Source organism: Staurois parvus, unplaced genomic scaffold (genome assembly GCF_062004578.1).
Source record: "Staurois parvus isolate SC_StPar_1 unplaced genomic scaffold, SC_StPar_1.0 ptg000316l, whole genome shotgun sequence".
Classification (NCBI taxonomy): domain Eukaryota; kingdom Metazoa; phylum Chordata; class Amphibia; order Anura; family Ranidae; genus Staurois; species Staurois parvus.
Genome location: NW_028318112.1, coordinates 600,836 through 625,434, shown reverse-complemented (window position 1 = coordinate 625,434; position 24,599 = coordinate 600,836). Strand labels below are relative to the sequence as shown.

At 43.8% G+C, this 24,599-nt stretch overlaps 1 protein-coding gene across 3 annotated transcripts in view; it reads right to left on the bottom strand.

Moving 5' to 3' along the window:
* Positions 1-268: 268 nt before the first annotated feature.
* Positions 269-24,599, bottom strand: part of LOC149457505 (retinoic acid-induced protein 3-like) — a 321,697-nt gene continuing 297,366 nt past the window's right edge. For all 3 annotated transcript variants that reach the window (XM_089683612.1, XM_089683611.1, XM_089683610.1), the window contains one exon: positions 269-1,414. Coding sequence is in view for 1 of the 3 variants with exons in the window: in XM_089683610.1 (XP_089539736.1) it covers positions 1,319-1,414 (96 nt within the window). In the remaining 2 variants the exon portion in view is untranslated. The remainder of the gene's footprint in view (positions 1,415-24,599) is intronic.

Below are 24,599 nucleotides of genomic sequence, written 5' to 3'. Positions count from 1 at the left end.
AGATAAAAAAAGGTATCACGGACGATACTCAATTGTTTCTGTACCTATAGATAAACCTTTTTATAGGCTTACCTTTAGGTTAATATCAACCAAGGGAGTTTACTTCCACTTTAAAACAAGGCAGGGACTTTTTTTGTAGCAGACCACAGAATAAATCACAGATGGTTTCCACAACACTTAGGTTTGAATCCAACCTTAAACGGTTTATCACAAGATCTGTAGTTTGGTCAAGAATGCAGACCACAACAAGAAAAAAAAAAGTTCAAGCTGAAGAATAATAAAGGAGATTTTATTTTAAATATTTCAAGACTGGTGGCTCCAAATCACTTTTCTGACACTTTGATACATAAAGCCTCAATTTTCACAATTTCTTCATAGTATAGTACCTAATAACTACCATAGCTACCAATCACGTTATATTTTTACATACTGTAAGCATTAGATCATTACATTATATAAGCTAGCGGTCTAATATTTATCACGATCATTTTATAGAGATGTAAAATATTTTCCTTACCAAGAAAGTAAACTGTGCCTAATAGTAATAAGCAAAAATATACAGCATATAGTATGTTTCTTAAATGTATGAAAATGGGAGGGAAGGGATGTCTTCTTATTGACTGCACTATTTAACTTATCTGCCCCATGTGAAGGCATGAGGATGCACAGGTGTTTTGTTGATGTCAATTGGGATGCAGCAGCTTCATGGACACAGAAGCTGCTCCCAATCTGACATCTGTGTGGGTGCATGGCCCACTGGTTGTGTTTGGGACCATGCACCCACACCCGCATGGATGTTAAATTGGGAGGAGCGTCTATGACCATGCAGCCACTGCATCCCAGTTGACATCAATGTGACTGCCTGCACTGGGATGTACAGAACACCTGTGCATCTGTATGTGGGCAAACACAGCCCTCACATGGGGAACTAATTGATATGCCCAGTGTGAATGAGGCTTTACATGAACGATAGCATCTATCTGCCCACAATCTCTGTTCATATTGTGACACTTGTCTTTTTTACTCCTCATTTGCACATAAATAAAAGATTAACAAGCAACATAACTGATTTGAATAAAGAGTTCTAATTCTTAAGTGCTTATTTTAAGTGGAGTAACTAATTAAATTACACTGATAGGCCAGTAAAATATGGGTTATTGATTGTTGTGTGCTACTGTATTTTAGGGTTAGGACTTAGGTTGAATATTAATGTAAGAGACATGATTGCTAATTTTATCTGTATTGATCATTCACAACTCCTGGATGCTAATAATATCTTCCTTTAGTAGTGGTGTTTACTGTATTTTGGTTCCAGTGTTTACATATGACTTAAGTCATGTGTTCGGTATTGCATATACGCATTTGTACACGGGTGAGGGCGAGGTATAGTGAACTCCTTGGAAGGTTCAATCTCCTGTGGAAAAAAAAAAGAAAGAATATTTCAGGTTATAAATATAGCTATGCAATAAATTATTAACACACATGAGGTAAATAAGAGAATCCTGACATCATGAAAAACTCTCAAAACCTGTGGAACAAAGCTCAACAGAAATTTGATTTTTCATTTAAAAACAGCAAAATATTACCAATGCAGTGACAGGTTACAGCAGAGGCATAACTAGAACCTTCAGGGTCGGTGCAAAGAAAAAACATGAAGGGCAAAATCTGGTGCAGCTGTGCATGGTAGCCAATCAGCTCCTAGTTTCAGCCTGTTCAATAAAGCTTTGACAAAATTAAAGTGGAAGCTGACTGGCTTCTATGCAAAAGCTGAACCAGATTTTGCACTCTCCAGTTTTAGCAAATGAACCCCCAAAGCCATTTTCAAGACAAACGTTTGAAGAATAGCTGGACATTATGAGGAAAGGTCAGCCAAACCCGAAGCCTGTCCCAGCTGGGGAAAGGGTTTGTCCCCTTCTTTCAATTCAGCAACTATGAGTGATACCTTTGACTCACAGCCTCCGAGGAGCACTACAAATTGTATTGCTGGGAATGCCTATTATTTGCAGTTTAACGACTTGAAGCTTGGAGCCACACTGTCATTTTCGCTGCATGAGATACAGTACCTGTCTGTGATGTGTTATACTGTGTTTCTGTATAATATTGATGGTTTCTATAACCCTGGCGTCATGATGATGATTAATTCAGGTAGGACACCATTGAAGGCCTAGGTTTGAAATGAAAGGCCCATTACTGCGTATCATGGCCTATCAGTATAGGATATGGACCACTGGCTGATCGAACATTAGTCCAAACACTGAACATTTGGGGCATTCTGCATGGATGAATGTGAAAATTTTATTTGTCTATTTTTCTACTAAGGAAGCAAGGGCTTCTTTCACTCTCAGCATCCTTACTGACCACTGACATCAATCAGCCAATTCACTTTCATGGTTAGGAATCCCTGGCCATATAAGCAAATGAGTGGGAAATGGAGCATTACATAATTGCCTAAATATGACCACTATCCCTGCCCCTTCTGTTATATAGCTAATGGAAGCTCAGAGAGCTGTCATTTGTCTTTGTGTGTGGAGGGTAATTTTTTTTTTCAGTGAGTTGGCAGCCACAGGCATTGTGATTGAGAATGGATTTACAATGAGGTGCTTTTGGAATTTAAATTTTTTTACTAAATTAACTTTTGCCTAAACATTTGGCTATCTATTTCTAGGGGTTTTTTTTCTATTGAATGAATATGGGTACTATGTGCACTAAACTCGTTCATGTGGGGGGTTATATTGAGGGTCCTCTTATTATTAAACGGGGCTTGCAGATTCTGATAAGGCCCTTGCCAGTAGACCCTACAACCACTGGGCAAGGATCATGGGGATAAGGCCCTTCTCCTCAAACATTGGGACAAGATGCTTTGGCAACTCGTCTTCAGGCCAACCAGGCTGCATGATCACATTAAGAGTCTAGTATTGATTTTTAGGGGGACCTCATGCATTTTTTTTTTTTGCGTGGATGCCTCCTCAAAAGTTGTACCAGATCCAAAGTGTCTGTTATGGATTCACTAGGGGACCTCCCTGCATGAGGTACCCCCACTCAAAGGGTCTGGTATGCATTGTTTAATGCAATTTTTTTTTCATTCTTGCTGTAGGATGTGCTACAGCAAGAATTACATTTACAAAGAAAAAAATAGCTAGGAAATAAAAATGTATTGCTGACATTTTAAAGAAGGGGGTATATACAGTATATCTTGTATTTGGGGGAAGCTTTGGGGTCTGTGTGCTGTTTTTTCTTTAAAAAAAAAAGCAAGGAGGGAAATTTGCCGACAATTTTAAACTCTTTTTTTTTCCCCTTGTAAATGTCAGTGCTAAACAATCACTGCTTCCGACCCAATAGAATGTAATAAAACATTTTTTGCATTGATACATGTTCCCCAGGACAGTTCCCACCCCATGCTATTTTTTTAAACCCGTGTGCCTATTAGCCCAGGAAATGGGAATTTTTAATTTGACAAATTCAGCTCCCGTTGAATTTAATTGGGTTCAAGTTCAGCATCCAAACTTCTTTGAAGTTAGCCAAACCCTGTTTGAACCAAACCCAGGGCAGTTTGGCTCATACTACATATCAGTGGTGAATCTGTGTCTTGAATCCCAGCTTTTAATCATTTGTAGTTCCTAACTGTCTGCAGCTCTGTTAACATTTATCTTACTTGACCAAATATTTTGATTCTGTATAATATGAGGGTACTAGGGTGCCTGTAAGCAGATTTAATTTTTTCCTCCCCTAGGCCAGATACCTTGTGCTGTCCCCGAAATGCTTTAGGTTCTATCCTACCCAGAGTACATATATACAATATAAACATTTAAAAAAATGTAATTGGCCAAAAACATTTAAAAATATAGAATTGGTTAAATATTGACACAGTTAAACTGATAAGAAATAACTAATAACCAGAAATATTATATAGACATTGTCTCAGAACCATATTCACAGTGACACAATCAGCACTATGCTGAATCAACCAACACCATGGCCATAAAGGCACAAGCACAATTTCCACTATACTGACACAACCAGAAACAAGTTGATAGTGACCCAATCAGTATTGTATGATGTGACAGACTGATGGTCTGTTGCTGTGTAGAGATGCATGTATTGATTGGCTGTGAGCCAGTCCAGGCAGGAAAGGTGGACTGGGCCTCAAGAAGAGTTCAGCCGGTGAGGTAGTGCTGTAATGCCAGAAAACCAGTGTATAGACTGTTTGTGAAGGAACAGACCAGGGCCCTAAGACAGAGATGCCAGAGTAGCCAGGAGGCTGAATCCATGTTTTGGAAATGATATACGGAAGAACCCTTGAAGGGTTTGTGTTGTAAATTTTTAGTAAAGGATGCAGGCAGAAAGAGAAACATTATTTTCCTGGAATCAGCTGATCCTGAGGAATTCTTGTGATGAACTCTGTGTTCTGTAAGCCAGACATGCTGTGAAAGAGACAGAGCATTGTGTGTGGCACATTATTGTGCGCATGCCTGTAAGCAATTAAGTGTGCCATGTGGCTAGAACTGTTAAGTTTGCTGTTTATGATATGGAAGTCCCTGCCACAGCCCAGAGCAACACTTGGTGGGTAAGTTTTTATAGAAAATGTCACTAGATGAGGACATGAAAATTTTCCGGAATAACTTTGAGCAGATTGCTGTGTGAGATGGGAAACAGCTCTCATTGTTTGAACACTGTTTGTGTGCAGTAAATTAAACGTTCTGGAGTGACATTCTGCAGTTTAGCCACAAGATGTCACTGTTTTTCTAACATAGCCTCAGACTGCATAGATATTTCTATATTCAATAAGAGGTGGGGTTTTCACATGGAGTTTAGTGAACAGGAAGAGGAGACTGCAGCCATGTTTTGGACGATGCTGAATGAAGGGGCTGTGTGAGCTGAGAATCTGATTACATCCAGGTGTGAATGCATCCCTCAGTAACCAGAGCTAAGTGAAGCTGATCGTGTCCAAGACCCTGCTCCTGTTCAGAGAAAGGAAGATTGCTGCCAGGAATGCTGATGAGAGCAGAAGAACAAAGCAACATACACTGTGATACCGCATGCTTGTTGGAGAGACATTTGTTCTGTTCAGAGTCACCAGCGGATGCAAAGCAGACCCGGGTCAATAAGATCGTGTACGCACCTCATTTCAGTGTTGGCGCCTATAGACTGAGACCAGGCCTATAGTTAGTTAGGGTCTCTGTGTCAGGCCACAAGTGTTGTTACTGATCATTGGAAGGAGTCCATAACTTAAAGTGACATTTCACATTGGAGAGCTGATAAAATCCCACAAACTCAAGCCAGACTGGCGTTTTGCTCAGAAGGAATACTCAGGCACGTGCTACAGGACCAGTTATGGGAGGGGGAATACTGTAGATCTGTGTAAGATTGTAAGTTGTTGTGCTGCACCGCAGGCTAGCCCATACCGTACACCCATACACTGATTCTTGCTTTTTTAGGGTAATAACGGGTAAGGTGTGGCAGCTTAGTTGTGCCCGCCAGTAGGTAAATTACTACACTTTCTACCTTCATCCATCAGAAGGTGCCGTGCTGTGCAGCACAAGGGTCTCAGCCTTTGGGCTGGGTGTATGTAAATTTATTGTATGTTCCCAGCATTTGTTGGTTGTGTTTATTTGCCACATCTAAGTAAAATTCTGTTGTGGCAAAAGCTGGTGTTGGGGTTGCTTTCCTCGTTCGTGACTTCACTGTATCCTGGGGAACCCACCCCGGTACACGGCTTACAACTTGGCGTAGTCCGCAGGATACAGCCACCGTTATGGACAGGAATGCGGCAGGAGATCTTCCCCCGGCGCCAATGGCACTGGTCCAGGACCCAGCTCAGGGTGCGCCGATGCAAGACCAAGTTGTCCCAACACCGCTGATACAGCTTGCCCCCGCCTGCCCGTACCAGTAGGGTATATTCCCGTGGGGGCGCTGTTGAGTCACCTGCCAAATTTGACAGTAAAAATAAGACGTTGCAGGACTGGACTGAAAGAGCGGTTAGAATGTGTAACCTGACTTCCGAGCTGCGGGCAGAGGTTGCATTGGGTGCTCTAGAGGGTGACGTTAGACGGACAGTGGTAAGGCCCGAATCTGAGAGAGACACCCTAGAGAAAATATTCTCCCTGCTGGAGAGAGGCCAAGGAGGGCGTGCTAAAGTAGTGCAGCTGCAGAGCCACTTCTTCAACCGACCACAGCAAGAGGGCAAGACCCTGATGCAGTACTCCAATGCCCAACAGGAGACGCTAAATGAAATACAGCGGCGAGATCCAGAGGCCATGGGAGCTTTCCGGGAGGTGGACCGGCTACTACAAGGCCAGTTCATAGTGGGGCTCTCCAACAAGTTCTTACAGGACAAATTGCAAGAGATGACCCGGACGGCGCCCAACATGACATTCTACAGCATCTACTTAGCGGCCATGGAGAGAGAGGAAGAGTGCATACCTCTAGCGGCGAGAATAGTGAGTAGTACCCATGCTACAAGAGGTCAGTCTGTATCTGAAGACTCAGAATCTTTAAAGGATGTGGTCCAGGCCCTGCGGACAGAATTAAGAGAACTTCGGCTGGAAGTGTCCCAGATGAAGGTAGAATCTCCCCGGTCTCCGGAAATGACCCCAGCACCCGCGCCACTCCACCCAGGATAACTCAGCTGCGGGGGAACATCAAAAGGGGATCCCTCTGTTGGGCTTGTTGACAGTACGGCCATATGGCCAGAGAGTGCCCAGAACAGATGACGTCCGAGCCGACGTTAAACTTCTGTTTCAGGCATTAGCAGCCGATCGGCGATCTCCGGCACATGCGCAGATACGTCGAGGGGGACAGATCCTCATAGGAGACAGATTTTCATACTACACCGGAACGGCGCGGGAACACGGCGAGAGGAACGCGCGGAGCAAAGGTAAGTGAATTGACACAGGGGGGACTTGGGGACTTAATATGGGGGATGAATTAATATGGGGAATGAATTACTATAGGGGGGATGAATTACTATATGGGGGATGAATTAATATGGGGAATGAATTACTATATGGGGGATGAATTACTATGGGGGATGAATTACTATATGGGGGATGAATTACTATGGGGGATGAATTACTATGGGGGATGAATTACTATGGAGGATGAATTACTATGGGGGATGAATTACTATATGGGGGATGAATTACTATATGGGGGATGAATTACTATGGGGGATGAATTACTATATGGGGGATTAATTACTATGGGGGATGAATTACTATATGGGGGATTAATTACTATGCTTACTATGGGGGAATATTACTATACTTACTATGGATGACACATACACATCATTCATCTACTTTTGGTCCGGCCCCCGGGTCCAATATATGAACCCATTGCGGCCCTCAAGTCAAAAAGTTTGTCCACCCCTGGGCTAGCCCATACCGTACACCCATACACTGATTCTTGCTTTTTAAGAGTAAAAACGGGTAAGGTGTGGCAGCTTAGTTGTGCCCGCCAGTAGGTAAATTACTACACTTTCTACCTTCATCCATCAGAAGGTGCCGTGCTGTGCAGCACAAGGGTCTCAGCCTTTGGGCTGGGTGTATGTAAATTTATTGTATGTTCCCAGCATTTGTGGTTGTGTTTATTTGCCACATCTAAGTAAAATTCTGTTGTGGCAAAAGCTGGTGTTGGGGTTGCTTTCCTCGTTCGTGACTTCACTGTATCCTGGGGAGCCCACCCCGGTACACGGCTTACAGCTGCATGGGAGGCATAGCCCAAGGAATACTGGGTTGAGTTTCGAGTGCCTTTCCTAGCAGGGAATCAGATTACTCCGGGGTCTGCTTTGGGCTGGTAAATGCTTCTTAGACACAGCAATCCCAGCTGTAGAAAGAGGCAGGCCAGCACTCAGTGCCGTGAGAGAGCCAATTTGTGTCCAGATCCAGAAAGTGCATGCTGTTGCCCGTGAAAACACTGGTGCAACTAGACAAGCTAACATTTTACAGATGGATGCAAGCGTAATTTAGCATGTCCAGAGTGCCTGTGTGAGAAGGTCTGAAAAGACATGAAGGCAAGGGCATTGCTTCAGTTCAGTGAATGTAGACATGCCTAAAATTAACATAGGCCTTGATCACAAGGTGGCATACAATACAATACGGCCTTGAAGGGCCATGTTTACTCGGCACAGATATTCTAAGCACCATGTGCAGGCAGTCCCATTGATGGCTATTGGGACACAGCAGGTGCACGGACACAGCCCTTGTGTCTCAGTATGACATCCATGCAGGTGCGTGTCCCCAAACTCACACTGCGTTTGGGGACAGGTACCCACCCACGTGGATGTCATATTAGGGCACGATGGCTGTGTCCATGCAGCTGTGTCCCAATGGACATCAATAGGACCGCCTTTGCAGGAATGCACAGAACAGCTGTGCATCCAAGGGTGGGTAAACACTGCCCTGCATGCTTATATGGCATTGTACACCCCATGTGAATGGGACCATAAGAGAATAATATTATGTAATCAAATTAGAGCATATAAGCAAATATAAAAAGCAAATACTACTGGAGCAAAATGAAGCAAACAACGTGTTTGGTATTCACGTGTACATTACAAGAACATTAATGAATCATTAACATCCTGCTGAATGGCAATAAAGCAAAGAACAAAATTAAATTAAATATACTCATAAATAGGGACTGATTTGTAATAGCGATTTTGAAAAGGTTCCTTCACTGTTTTTGGTGATTTCATGTGTGACTTGCATAGACATCTGTGAATGAAGTTTGCACAGATGTCAACAAGCTGCACATGAAATCGTACTGACCGGCGTCTTTGAAATTGTGCTGAAGTGGTGCAATTTCAAAGCAGCATTGAGTGTGAACCGGGGCTGAAGGTCATATTTTTGCAGCCTGGGCTACTATTTACACATAATTTGCCTTAGATGTATAGGTTTTTGGTCTGACAACCTAGTAATCTTGTATTTTAAGTGCCTGTTTTCACCCATCAGACTGGTACATTACAATAGCACTCTTTTATCAGATGTTTATCTTTATACTCGCCTTGTCTGAGATGTTCTGAGTTAGCTTTTCTCTGAAAATCGAATTCATCTGTGCAATATGTGCTAGATATTCTGTGGTATCATGCTAATGAGAAATTCTTTATTATAGAATCAAGATGTGCATTGTTAGCTCGCAAAATTATTGCGTGCTTTTGGTTTGCTGAAAAGTGTTGTGGAGATAGACATCTTTTCTGCAAATCTTGACTAAAGACATTTTTTTTCATTTTGGATAGAGTAAGGGAGAGTTATAACCCCTGTCAGATATTTTTTGTAATTTGTGTTCCATTGAGATTTTCCTTCACTTCCTGTCCTATAGCCAAGAGAGAGGTTGTCACCAGGGTCATCAGAGCTAGTGTCCCCATTAGTCCTCATGCACACTGGACGTTTTTACAGCTGCTGTTTTTGGCTTTTGGCATTTTTTCTACAGCCAGTAAACTCCACAGTATGTTATCCTATGTATCCATGCACACAGACTGTAATCAGCGTTTTTTGGCAGGGGCATTTTTTAGCTGCAAAACGCAGTAAAAATGTGGTAAAATGCAGCAAACTGACGGTTTTGGACTTTTTTTGACCAAAGCAAACCCACTAAAAATTGCTAAAAAAAACACAAACGCAAAAAAGTGGCAAAACTCCTTCAAAGTCCTTCAAAGCTAATTTTGAAGCTGAAACAGCTTGGCATCAGCATGTATGTTTGTAATTGCATCCTGGACTTCCTTACAAACAGACCACAGTCCCTACGACTGACGCCTTCATCTCTTTCAGTCTTAACATCAGCACTGGGGTTCCAATTAGTTAGGGACAACTGAACTCTGACGTAAGGGGGCACTGGATTTTGATGTTAGGGGGTACTCTGTTGGATTCTGATGTAAGGGGGCACTCCACTGAACTCTGATGTAAGGGACACACTGCTAGATTCTGATGTAAGGGAGCACTCTGTCAGATTCTGATGTAAGAGGGCACTCCACTTGGCTCTAATGTCAGAGGGCACTCTGCTGGAATCTCATGTAAGGGTGCACTCCACTGGATTTTGATGTAAGGAGGCACTCCACTGAACTCTGATGTAAGGGGGAACTTTGCCAAGTTCAGATGTAAGGAGGCACCCTGCCACATTCTGATGTAAGGGGGAACTTCACTGGATTCTGAAGTAAGAGGGCACTCTGCTGGATTCTGAAGTAAGAGGGCACTCCACTGGGTTCTGATGTAAGGGGGCACTCCACTGGATTCTGATGTAAGGGGGCACCCTGCCAGATTTTGATGTAAGGGGGCACTCTACTGGTTTCTGATGTAAGGGGGCACTCCACTGAACTCTGATGTAAGAGGGCACTCTGCTGGATTCTGATGTAAGGGTGCACTCCGCTGAACTCTGATGTAAGGGAGCACTCTGCCATATTCTGATGTAAGGGGGCACTCTGCTGGGCTCTGATGTAAGGGGGCACTCCTCATAATTCTGATGTTAGGGGGCATTCTGCCAGGGTCTGAATGTAAGGAAGCACTCCACCGGGTTCTGGTGTGAAGGTGGACTCTGCTGTAAGGTGGGACTCTGCTCTAAGGGGGGACTCTGCAGGGGCAGACTGACAACTCATGGGGCCCCTGGGCAATAGGGGATCATGGGGCCCCTGTGTCCCTGCCCAAACTCCAAAAAGCCTATGAAAAAGGTACCAGGGGCATCTCATGGGGCCCCTTACTGACCCCGGGCCCTCGGGCAGTGCCCGAGTTTCCAAATGGTCAGTCTGCCCCTGGATTCTGCAGACTTTGATATAAGGTGGTGGAACTCTGGGAATACTGATGTAAGGTGGGACTTGGGAGATATGGATGTAAGGGAGGACTCTGCTGTATAAGGGAAAAGCCAGGGGACTTTGATGTGAACGTGGCACCCATCCTAGCTGCTGCACTCCATATGTTGTTTTGATTTTTACTTGTTCCTGACCCTCGCACTTGAACATTATGCTGTACATAGACGTGACCAATGTGTTCATTATCTCAACAGTTGCTGATTTTTTTATACAGCTCTTCTTTAAGGTAGGTTCACTTTTTTGTTTCATTCAACCAGCAGAATTAACAAAAAAAAATGAGCCGATAACCTCATCCACATACTCAAGGTGGATGGCAGATTTACTCTCACTAAGGTATTGTGTTCTGACATCAGGGAGAATTCCCTGCTTTCAGAATACACTGATCACTGCTGCTGGCCACAGCAGGTAGCGCTGATCAAGCAGAAATTTTTCTAAAGGATGGTTGTACAGAAGTCAATTGGTACATCAACCTTTGCACAATCAGCCTGCCCATACATGGATCAAAATTAAACTGGTGCCTAAGATAAAAATAGCCTTTTTATGTGAATCTCAATACATGTAAATTAATTGGTTTACGTGAAAGTTATAGCATTTACAAATGGCGGTATATATACAGGGATTTTTTTTTAATTTCTACTAGTAATGGCAACTTATAGCTGGACTGCGGCGGGCATTCTGACACTGGGGGGAACTGACTTGGTGTCACTGACATTGCCAGTGACACCAATACAGTGATCAGTGCTAATAAAAAGCACTGACAATGTACTAAAGGCACTGGGCAGGAAGGGCTTAACATGTGGGGTGATCACAGTTGTATTACTGTGGGCTGTATTAGTGCTTTCAACTGTAAGCACGCTGCTTTAAATGGCTCTGCTATGCAGAGCCATGCAAAGCCGTGTGCAGGAGCTGAAAGGGGAGAGAACTGTATTGTTTACATACAGTTCTCTCCTTCTATTGGTAATGCTCTGCGACCATTGGGTGACAGCGAGTAATCACCAGCTGGGACCCGGTGATTGAAAGCCGAGGCCGCGAATAGCGGCACAGGTAGGGCAAGCGCGCGCCCCCTACCCGGAAATGCAAAATCACATATACACCGCGTTCCAAATTATTATGCAAATTTTATTTAAGTGTCACAAAGATTAAATATTTTGTTTTTCTGTTTAACTCATGGATGGCATTGTGTGTCAGGGCTCTTTTGATCACTGAAAACAATCTCGGACACCTGTGATAATTAGATTGGCCGGTGAGCCCAATTAGATTGGCCGGTGAGCCCAATTTAAGGAAAAGCTACTAAAGGAGGGTGTTCCACATTATTAAGTAGAGCACCATTTTAAGCAATATAGGGAAGAAAAAGGATCTCTCTGCTGCCGAAAAGAGTGAAATAGTTCAATGCCTTGGACGAGGTATGAAAACATTAGATATTTCACGAAAACGTAAGCGTGATCATCGCACTATTAAGAGATGTGTGGCTGATTCAGAGCACAGACGGGTTTGTGCAGATAAAGGCACATTGAGGAAGATTTTTGCCAGATCCATGCATCGGATCAAGAGAGCAGCTGCTAAAATACCATTACATAGCAGCAAACAGATATTTGAAGCTGCTGGTGCCTCTGGAGTCCCACGGACATCAAAGTGTAGAGTCCTTCAGAGTCTTGCAACTGTGCGTAAACCTTCTATTCGGCCACCAATAACCAATGCTCACAAGCAGAAACGGCTGCATTGGGCAAAAAAATACATGAAGACTAATTTTCAAACAGTCCTGTTCACTGATGAGAGCAGTGCAACCCTGGATGGTCCAGATGGATGGAGTAGTGGATGGTTGGTGGATGGCCACCCTGTTCGAACAAGGCTGCGACATCAGCAAGGCAGTGGTGGAGTCATGTTTTGGGCCGGAATCATGGGAACAAAGCTGGTCGGCTCCTTTAGGGTCCCTGAAGGTGTAAAGATGACCTCTGTGAAGTTTATCACTGACCACTTTCTTCCCTGGTACAGAAGGAAGAACTAGGCTTTCCGTAATAAAATCATCTTCATGCATGACAATGTACCATCTCATGCTGCAAAGAATACCTCTGCATCAATGGCTGTTATGGGGATAAAAGGAGAGAAAGTCATGGTGTGGCCTCCATCCTCCCCTGACCTCAATCCTATTGAGAACCTTTGGAGCATCCTCAAGCAAAAGATCTATGAGGGTGGGAGGCAGTTTACATCCAAACAGCAGCTCTGGGAGGCTATTCTGACATCTTGCAAACAAATTCAAGCAGAAACTGTCCAAAAACTCACAAGTTCAATGGATGCAAGACTTGTGAAGCTGCTATCAAAAAAGGGGTCCTATGTTACAATGTAACATGACCTGTTAAAATGTTTAAAAAGTTAAAATGTTGTTAAAAGTTTGATTGAAATAGCTTTTGATTTCAGTAAATATGCTGCAAACACAACAAATGACAATTTTCACTTCTTTACAACCTATAAAGTGTTTTGAAACTTACTGTGCGTAATAATTTGGAACAGTGCATTGTAAGTTTTTTATATTTAACAAAAATACTGTTATCATTAGGAGGTTTGTTCAATAAAATGTGAATTGTACTCTTAATAGTTGATAACATGAGAATTATGCTGACTGTTATTTACATCAATTATTTAGGTAAATGAGTAGCAGTGTATCTCTTATAGGGCAGCGGGAAAGAGGTTAACAGTTTTGGCTTTTGATGGCTTTTCTGATGTGCTATGTGTGTTTTACTAGGGAGACATGCTGCTGTGTATTTCTTTGCTGTGCAGAGATCCCATGATTGTGTGCAGCCCTGCACATCATATACATGATTTTGGGCAGCCCTGCCACCCTGTAGCAGTAGTTCTAGTATAGGGCAGCTGGAAAGCGGTTAATTTATTATTTTGTCCTGTGCTTAGTTTTGTCTGTGAGACTGTCAGTTGTGGCACACCATTTAGTATTTTGTGGGTACAAGGTCTGTGGTATAGATGTGCATTGCATACAGCAGGCGCAAATTCTGTTCAATCCCCTTTAAGACCCCCTACTGGCCAGATGCTGAACTTTTCTGTTCTGTCCCATGGTGCTCCATTTCTTTCATAATCCTAGTCTTGCTCACATTTTGTCATGCTGTCTCGACTTTTTAATAGTAAACCAGGCGAATCACTTGTTCTGAATATTGCTAATACTGTCAATGTTTACACATTGTCTATATAGTTTAAGGGCTATCTTTCCTTTATTTATACATCCTCTGCCTCTGCTGACCCCCCGTACACTTCCATACTGATCCCTGTATGCTTCCTTATTGACCTCTCATCCTTTGCCCACCTGACATTTTTTACTGTATCCCCACATCTGACCAGCTAGATCTGGACAGACAGTCACCTGGGTGCAAAGCAGGGTGTAAAGTAATTACTGTTTATGGCCAGATAGGGAGCTGTAATATTGTTGGGACTGATGAGCTGCTGTTGTGGGGAATTACTTTCTGCTCCTAGAGAGACTGAGCCATTTAGGAACTTAACATGCAGACACCTTGTAGCCTTATTATTTCTGCAGGCTTGACTGGGACTATTCTCAAGTACCAACTGTACAATTAGTCCCCAACGCTAGCTGGCTGAAGAACTAGGAGTAAAGACTGCCCCTGTTTTTAGCTGACTTTTCCAATTTATGTCTTGCTTCCAGTCTAGTGATACAGAATTCTATTCTAAGTGCTTTGGCATAGAGATTATACTGTCTAGCAGACTATTTCTCAACCTACCTTCTGTTTGCTCATTTGTGCTCAAACCACCTTTTGTTCTAACTCATACCAACACATTGAGTTTATTTACCACTAAATGGTCTTGTGTTTATTTCTTCGTATTAATTCACAGCCAAGTTAAAGGTATCTACACTTGTGTTCCTTTAAGTATGCACAGTAACTTTCATTCAACCAGGTGTCAGAGGAGCGGAGGTTGTGTTTGGAATCGACGCATAGAACAGACAACCCAAATTACCAAGCGGCTGCTGCGAGGGTGGCGCTACATGTGGGGGTTTGTCTGGGATTTCTCTGTTCTACAAGCAAGTTGCCAAGATTACAAGCCAGAGACAGTCAACATGGGCCGTGTGGCAGCCACTGAGTAGTGTCAAGAGTAAAACAGCAGAAGGGACCCAAGCATGATAGCTGATATTCTTGGACAGAAGAACAGATCTCTCAAGTATTAACGGCATTAGTTCCTGATTAGAGAGTGTTTATACTGGACTTGAAACCATATCACGGGACTGCTCACTCTCCTACTAGAGTGGAGAAGGGAGATCCCTACCTGCTTCCAATGGGCTAGGCTGCAGCTGACTAACTACGTTGACACCAGCCTGGTTCAGCTGCATGTGCCAGATGTCAACCCAGAAAGTTCAAATAAGACAACTCCAATAGAAGGAGCTGCCCTGCCAGCACCAGTAGCTATGATAGACTCTGAATTAATTGCCACTTTGGGAGGCTTCATGGGAAAGTGCCAGAAGAATAACCCGACATACACTGGTTCTGGGTACTGAAAATTGAGAGCTTTTTTCTGTGCCAGTGCCTATCAGTGAGGAGAGTTTAAAAAAATGGCTGGAGCAAGACATGCAAGCCCTGGATGAATAGAACATTCCAGAGGCCCAGAAAAAAACAGAAGATCACTGAGCACTCAAGGAATTCATTTATGCTCAGAGGTTATAAACAACCTGAAATGCTGCAAACAAGACTGTGCTGCCTATGACTGCTTAAGGATCCTGCAAGATGAGTTTGGGAGAGCAGAAAAGGCCTTTGTACCAGTTTGATCATACCTATCAGAATGAAGGGGAGTACCTGTCCGATTATATGAGACGTCACGACAAGATAATGCATCAGGTGTTGCTAAAGAAAAGTAAAAACCCCAGCTCGGTAGACCAAGTTCCAGCTCTGCAAGACTTAAGGGGAGCTCAGCCTTTAGATTCTATCATGATTCAGTTAAAATTTGAGGAGACAGTTCTGGAGAGCCCAAAAATAGAACCTGTTGCTGAGATCAGAGTAGATGGTGCAGCCAGTAGCAAATCAGATATGCAGCTGTTTAAAGCCCAGATGGTCCAGCTGGATAAAATGATGACTCTACTGGCAGCCTATCATATCCCATGGGAAGATTATTCCAGGGACCAACTAGTCTTCAAATTCCACAGCTGTTCAGGTCAAGAAACCAGTAAATCAAGGGGTCTGCTTCAACTGCGGAGGAGTGGGACACTACCAATGCAACTGTCCTAGCCCACCAAAGTCTGAAAGCCAGCTCCAGAAACTGACAGGAAACTTCAGAGGGCCCTGGTGAAGAAGCCAGCCAAATGGCCACCTACAACAACTAGCTCCAAATGACATGAGGAAACAACAGTGGAGGTTCAAAGCCTTGCAGAGGGCCCCCTTGCTTTTTGAGCGACAGTCCAATTCACTCTCCCTGACCTCAGGCATACAGCCTTGGAAAGTCAATGCATGCCAGCCTCCTGGAACTCAACAGAGACACCAACAAAAATGGCAGCCAACAAAGAAGGGGGCACAAATACAGACAGCAGGACCTGCTGCTGCAAGAAAAATCACTGACAAGTTAGTAGGACCTTCTCCTATTGTGCCAGTGCAAATAGAAGGCATCTATACAAAGCCCTTTCAGGATTCAAGAGCACAGGTGACCCTGCTATAGACTTTTATGACATACACCTCAAACACCTACCCCTAGAAGTTAGAAGAGGTAGAAATATGGGATCTTGGAACTCAGAATTTCCCACATCATGGTAACCTGTCAATCAAGTTGACCTTCGACTCCTTTGCATTTATTATTTTTTTTTGTTTGTTTACAAACAATTTTATTAGTTTTTATGAAATAGGCTGCAAAGATAATATTACAGCATCAAGTAACATATAAAACAGAAACAAGGCACATCTGTAATATACATTCCAAAAAGGTACAATCATGTAAGGCATAAAAATTAAGTGTATGAGCAAGATAGGTAAGAGGGTAGGCAGAACAATAATGGCACCAACAGAAAAACACGATCAATTGAATCATAAATATTCATTATTCAGATAGTAAATGTCTGAGTTTTCCAAACCTCCCACTTTCTGTCGAATAACCACATCCTATCCAACATATAATGATCTCTCTCCATGAGCATCACTGCATCAACTCTCCGCAAAACCGAGGGCAATGGCCCACAGGACAGAAAGACATACTGTATGGATTAGCCTCATAGCCCCCATCCGTATTCCCGCGATGCAAGCTCCCAACAGGCAAGACTGCATAGACAGATGCACAGGGGCATCTGCCACAGCAGAGGCCACTGCAGAGACTTTGCGCCATACCAACGAAAGGCTTGGGCAAGCCCAAAATATGTGCACCAAGGTACCAGCTAGGCCACAACCTCGGAAACACAGGTGGGACGTCCCCGGAAACATGACACTAATCCTAGAAGGGGTATATTACCAGTGGGATAGTACTTTGAGGGCCGTCTCCCGAACAGAAAGAGAAATAGAGCTCTTGCATATACTATCCACCATGGTGTCCCAATCCTCTTCAGAAAAAGTAACACCACTATCCGCCTTCCATTTTTGTCTATATAAGGGGGGGGAGGGTGAGGAATAGATAGTTACCAAAAAAAGACCATACAAATCCGGAATAAGACCCCTGCCCCTAGGAGAGTCACGGCTAGTACGTTCGAAAAAGGTAATCGGGGACAAAGGTGTCAAATCAAAATGTGTATGAAAAAATGTCTAATTTGCCTATAACGATAGTATTCCCGAAGCGGGATATCAAAATGTGTGCGTAGCATCTCAAGGTGATATAAGACCTTCCTCTTTGAAAATCAGATAATCTAATAAAGGAATGCCACCAACAAAATGCCTGTGGAGACGAGAATGCTATAATGAATCTCGGGGTTTCCAAAATATGATGAACCCAGTGGGTCAGAAGATATAAGATTTAATTATAATTTATAACGGGACCAAAGCATCAATGAGTGGGCAACAAATGAATTATGGGTCAACAACATGCGAGGGGGAATTTTTGTCCATAAAATACCCGGTAAATAGATTGAACATATAGATTAAGATTCAAATCTGGTCCAAGGGATTTGGTAGTTAATAGTCGCCCATTGCGATAGTTGTGCGAAGCAGGCCGACAGGTAATAGAGCCAGAAATTGGGAAGACCAAGGCCTCTCATCCTTTGCGATTGGTAAAAGATTGATGAAGTGAAACGAGGACGTTTGTTACACCAAATAAAATTATTAATCACGCTATCTAGAAAAGTTTGAGACCGAGATTGGGAAAGCTCGAAACATGTATAATAGTTTTGGCAAAACATTCATCTTCACTGCCGTGACTCTGCCTAAAAATGAGATAGGGCATCCATGCCAGATCTTTAACACAAAGTAGAAAGGCGTGATACACATGGTGGGTAATTAACTGCAAATATTCTCGAATAGCTGGGAGTAAGATATACCCCCAGATATGAGATCCGATCTGTGACCCAACGAAATGGGAAAGAGCTGAGGAGAGATTCGCCCAGGGAACCAGTAACATTAATAGGCATAACAATTGATTTGGTAAAATTTACAGTGAGGCCCGATATGGATGCAAACTCATTCAATAATGTGCATAAATTCGGCAGTAATACTAATGGGTTAGTACGGAAAAGCATGACATCATCTGCATACATAATTTAAATTGCGATACCAAGAGGGGATACCCCGAGATGTTCGGGTATGTTCTAATAGCAATCGCCAAGGATTCCAGCGCAAATAGTAAAGGTGACAGTGGATATCCCTGATGGGTGCCCCTGCCCAGCGTAAAAAATTCCAAATTGCAGCCTGGGAGTCTAATTCTTGTTTGGGGGGAGGCATACAAAGCATGTACCCCGACAGAAATTCTTCATGGAAGCCCATCTTCTGCAACAGTGAGAACATATAGGGCCAGAGGACACTATCGAAGGCTTTATTAATGTTCAGGCTTAATAACAACACTTCTTTATGTAAGTTAGCATCTTGAATAACATTCAGTGTGAGACGTATATTATCTGTGATAAGTCTATCTGGAATAAAACCTGATTGGTCAGGTGAGACCAAAGAGGAAATAATAGGGGCCAGTCTATTTGCCAAAATACGACCAAATATTTTAAGGTCGTTGTTCATCACTGAGATGAGTCTATAGTTTTTAGGTAAATGATGATCCTTTAGAGGTTTAGGTAGTAGGGACATGTTAGCCAACAGCATCTCCTCAGGGAGCTGTCCGCCCTGCAAAGTATTGTTGAACAATGACAGCAAATAAGGAGCCAACACAGGGGCAAAATGTTTATAATAACTAGGGGTAAACCCATCTGGGTCCTGTGCTGTGGAAGTTCGCAGTGCACTAATCGCACAGGTTATTTCCTCCAGGGTACATGGGGCATTAAAGGAGCTTATCTGAGAGGGTGTGAGAACAGGGAGGGGCAGAGCCATGAGCCATCTGGAGGGGTGGAATAAAATTGTTCAAAAATACCCAATACTTCAAGAGGTAAAGAGGAACCATTTTTAGTACGCAACCTATATACAGTATATGTGGGGGCCATATAGAGTGGTTCAGTTTCCGTGCAAACATAGTAGATGCTGAGTTACTATGTAATAAAAAAGATGCCTTAGACCATCGTAAAGCTTTGTGGGTGGGAGTAAAATGAATAATCCCTCGCTCCCACATTATGTGCCCTCCAGGAGTCCATCAATTGGAATGTTTCTAGTTTTTTACTGAGGGATTTTTGAAAGCAGGGGAGACAGGTGAAGATGAACTTCTGTCTAGAAGGGGGTTAGCTACCAAATTAAAGTCACCTCCCATCAATAAATGGGGGGATAAGAACTTATCCAGAACTGTAAAAAAGTGTAAAAAAAGGATGCTTGCGCCACATTAGGTGCATAAACATTGGCTATCGTGAGTGCACGACCCGAAAGGGTACCTTTAAGAATGATAAATCTGCTTTCGGGATCCCGATAAACATTTTGAACATCAAAGGGGAACGAGTTGTGGAGAAAAATTGCTACACCTCTACTTTTAGAAGAGTGTAAGGTGTAAATCCCCTGCTTGTAGGATCTGTGGAAATATGTGGGGTGTTTAGTGGTGCGAAATGGGTTTCCTGTAATAAAATAATCATTGCCTCTAGGCATCTATACTGGAGGAAGGCCGTTTTATGCTTGTTTGGGGAATTAAAACCCTGGACATTATGTGAGATACAATGAACCACCATGGCAAAAAAAATAGTATCAGTCAGCATAATTATAACCATCTAAAAATATCAAAAAAGATTGACTAATCAGTAGAGCATCTAGATCTGCATCGTGTAAGAACAAGTCTGTCAGTATCATTTTATGAAACAACCCAGTCCCAAAGTTGAGGCCGGGATGTCCACAAAATTGTGTATGACTACCATCATGTACCAAAGTTATCAGAAAAACAGGGGCATAAAACAGTAGACGTTGGGCTCTAAGAGCCCTTATAACCAAAAAAAACACAATAGACCATGGATCAGGAAGGCTAGCTGCCTTTCCTGAAAAGACATAGAAACTTAACATCAAAGGGCCATCTGAGCCCAAGTCCCGCTACCGTAAAACATGGGAAGCGGTGCGGCCACTCCACATCTGGGCAGTGACATCTCTGGCCATGCTCAGTGACAGGTTGGGGTCACGTGTCAAGGAAACACATGAAATCAGCAACCGGGCTGTAAATAAAGGGTTCTAAATACCCATGTAAGGAAAATTTTTTGCACATCCAAATGTGCTAAAGGATTAATCAAAGTTATCAAACACATATGAATATGATAAAGCTGCAGCATGTCTCAACATCTTATCAATATAATGAGTTATATGCAAATGAGCAAAGACCCTTTCAACCCGGATCTTGTCTGACTCTCCTTCTTTCCCTTCATGGAGATGGGGTGTTCCAGATAGGAGATGCCTGAGAGGTGGGGGGTGGACGTTGAGGTGAAGGAGCATCCGCCAGGTCTAATTTAGCCAGAATTTCTCATCCCTCGAGAGGAGATGTGGCTGTGCATGTGCTGCCGTTGTGTGGAACTATCAACTTAAAAGGGAAAGCCACACTAGAGGATGCGAGCCGAGAAAAGGGCAGATGTGATTTCCTTAATTTTTCTGTGCTTCTCCAATGTATTAGGTGAGACATCCGGAAAGACTAGTAGAGTTGTATCTTCAAAAGAAATCGTGGTGGTATTACGAGCAGCCCTGAGTATGTCTTCTTTGGTCAAGAAATCTTTCATACACAGAACAATGTCCCGAGGCAGTTTATTGTTAGGGGGTTTTGGACGTAGAGCTCTATGGATACGGTCATATGCAAAGGATCTAGGATCATGGTCCGGAAGAGACTTAAACAATTTAGATATAGCTTGTGAAAGATCAGTCACAGTTTCCGGAACTCCCCGAATGCGCAGATTATTCCTGCGATTGTGATTATCGAGATCCTCCACCTGTGCCTGCAACTGTGTAAACGCTGTTTGTAAGTGGTCATGATCTCATAAGCCAAGCTGAGCTCATCGTGTTTGGTTTTAGAAGCGGTCGGTACTGGAGCCCAACGCAGCTATTTCCTGAGAGAGGACATTTGTAATTTAGTGGCCAACTTGGTGTACATAGTCTCCAAACAAGATTTTTGTAAGTTGCTGTGCGCACTCACTGTCCTGTGCAGATGAATGAGCTGCAGTATCCTGCGCAAGGTGGGATGGGGATGCTTGGTCGGAATTATCTTGAGACATGCTGCAAATTTCCTGCGTCTTCAGTAAATATGTTGTAAGAGATTTTTGAGCATTACCCTTACTTTTCTTCTTAGTGGACGGCATGCAGGAAGTCTCCCAGGGATGATCAACTGAAAATTATATAGCCTAAACTGTGAATAACCCCAGGGGACCAATGCAGCCCGATGCAGATATCAGGATGCGGCTACATAGGTGCGATTAAATACCGCAGCACAGTCTGTATATTGTAAAAATGAATGTCATCGTGAGGGAAGAGATAGTATTTATAAACTTTAAGTATATGATCTGTTGGAAGGCGGACAGACACAGGGGCTGTTATAATGTAGACCCCTTGGGGTGCTGGCTCCAGAGGCCTCCAGAGGGGGCGCAGAAAGCACTACTTCTTATCCCCCAAGTGGCCATCCGTCTGCCACAGCAGGCTTTCAGGCCCAGCAGGGGCCGTTTCACAGCTCCCTTTAAGGGAGGGCCTTCGAGGCCGTAATTTCAGGCTGCAGTTCCCTGGCTCTGGGTGGGGGGGCCCAATGGCCACCAATAGCCCTCCCCAACCGCAGACCGCACTCATGTGTCCTATGGATGGACGCGAACCCGGCTCCAAACGAGGCCTCACTAGGCTGAAACAGGCCGTGAAGGTCCGCTGTTGTGGAGAGGAGCCAAAACCACTCGGCTCCCCTCCGCTGAGTATTGGCAGGGATGGCAGGACCTCCGGTGCACTTTGTCAGTCCGCTGCCGCCAGGATGGCAGCAGATTAGATGGAGAGGTGACAGAGCTCTGGATTATGCGGCCGCTCCAGTCGCCATCTTGGAGACGCCCCCCCCCCCGGGCAGTCACATTTGATATATTAGCCATTGTGTGCCCCCACCCGCTTGAAGCCAACAAGAGTAGGAAGCAACACTGATCTTGTCAGGAGACTACTCACTTGTCTTTCTCAAAGTCTTTCACCAACCAAGGCCATGCTAGGGCAAATGTATTGGCACCTGATTCAGGAACAGAAAGCTCCAGCAGAAGGAGTGGGGAAGTTCTGGTGACTAGAGATGAGAAAATATTGCAGCCAGGAGAAGTGGCACGTCTTCAAGCTTTTGTCAAGGTAAACTGAGACCAACCAGGACCATTTGTTATCCTTGAAGCTGATTCTCAGGGAGAGGATGCAGTGGTGCAGGTAATCATTCATAGGAAGTTCGCAATATCACTGACTAGGCAGTGAAATTATGGGCTGATGCTGATAGGACAAGTGAATACAGCTACACCAGTCTCGCTCTCTGATTTTGTGAGGGGAGTAGAAGATGAGATTCCTGTAGAGATGTTCTACCCACAGAAAACCCTGCTCTGACCTGAGTGGAAAGAAAGAGTCAGGGCCCAGATTCTGAGATTCGGAGAGAAATGTTCTTGAAGATTGATTTAGATGTGGGGTGTGCAAAGAGTTGCCAGCACTAAATTTGCCTTTAGGAAGACAGCAGGGTCAGTGCATGCTGATGCGCACAGTGCACAGAAGTCACCAACTGTCTGCAGAGTCAATAGCTAAAAACTTCCAAACTTCATGAGGCCTTCAGATTATCACAATAGTGCATAGAGAGCTTCATGGAATGGGTTTCCATGGCCGAGAAGCTGCATCCAAGCCTTACATCACCAAGTGCAATGCAAAGCATGGGATGTGGTGTAAAGCAAGCTACCACTAAGACTCTAGAACAGTGGAGATGTGTTCTCTGGAGTGACAAATCATGCTTCTCTATCTGGCAATCTGATAGATGTGTCTGGGTTTGGTGGTTGCCAGGAGAATGGTACTTGCCTGACTGCATTGTGCCAAGTGTAAAGTTTGGTGGAGGGGGGATTATGGTGTGAGGTTGTTTTTCAGGGATTGGGCTTGGCCCCTTTGTTCCTGTGAAGGGAACTCTTAAGGCGTTGGCATACCAAGAACTTTTGGACAATTTCATGCTCCCAGCTTTGTGGGAACACTTTGGGGATGGCCCCTTCCTGTTCCAACATACTGTAACTGCATCAGTGCACAAAGCAAGGTCCATAAAGATATGGATCAGACAGTTTGGGGTGGAGGAACTTGACTGGCCTGTACAGAGTCCTGACCTCAACCCAATAGAACACCTTGGGATGAATTAGAGCAGAGCACAAGTTGCCACAGGGTTAACCATTTCTAGACTGCCCCTGCAGAGCTGAAAGAATAATTTCCCCAGTGTGGCTCCTGCCCCCTATGCATACCAGCTGCAGCACTGCATGGCATCTTTTAGCCTGAGAATAGCCTCTTAAACACTTAAGGGGGAATGGTTGATCAACACGACTCACTGGAAGAGGGTGTTGAGAAAGAGAAGGTGGAGGGGACAGCTCTGGCACATCACCAGCAACTGTAAGAATTCAGGGTAGTTCCAGTGCCCTGTCCTTCATCCTTCCAGGCTGCCAGCAGAGCCACCCATTTGGCTGTAGATTGTATCTACCACCCCTACCCATATTTGCTGGACCACGTGCGGTGGTGGACTAACAACTCATGGGGCTCCCGGGCAATAGGAGATCATGGGGCCCCCTGTGTCCCTGACCACACTCAAGCCACACCCACACAAAGTGCAGTGGCGAATAGCAGAAAAATGCCCTAGTCATGAAGGGAGTAAAACCTTCCGCAGGTCAAGTAGTTAAACAGAATTGTAGTGCAAACAAACACATCATACCCAATTATTTGGTAAAATATAAAAGATTGTGTTGCATCGAGTAAATAGATGCCAGGCATGCCAAGTCCTAAAATTGAGCACACCTGTGGAATCTTAAAATAACTATGGTACCCAAAATTCTCCAAAGGAGATGCTTTAACCACTCCTCAGCAATAGACAAAAGGCATCATTTTAAAAAGAAAATCTAATGCTTTACTTTGTAGAGGAGAGATGTGGGGTCTTATTATAAAGAGGACCTGTCACTACTTATTCTATCACAAGTGATGTTTGCAGTGATCAAAAAATTTTTTTTAAAGAGACAGTGTTGAAATAAAAGATTTAAAGTGCCCCCATCCCCCCTGTGCTTGCACGCAGTGGTGAACGCATATGTAGGTCTCACCCACATATGTAAACCGTGTTC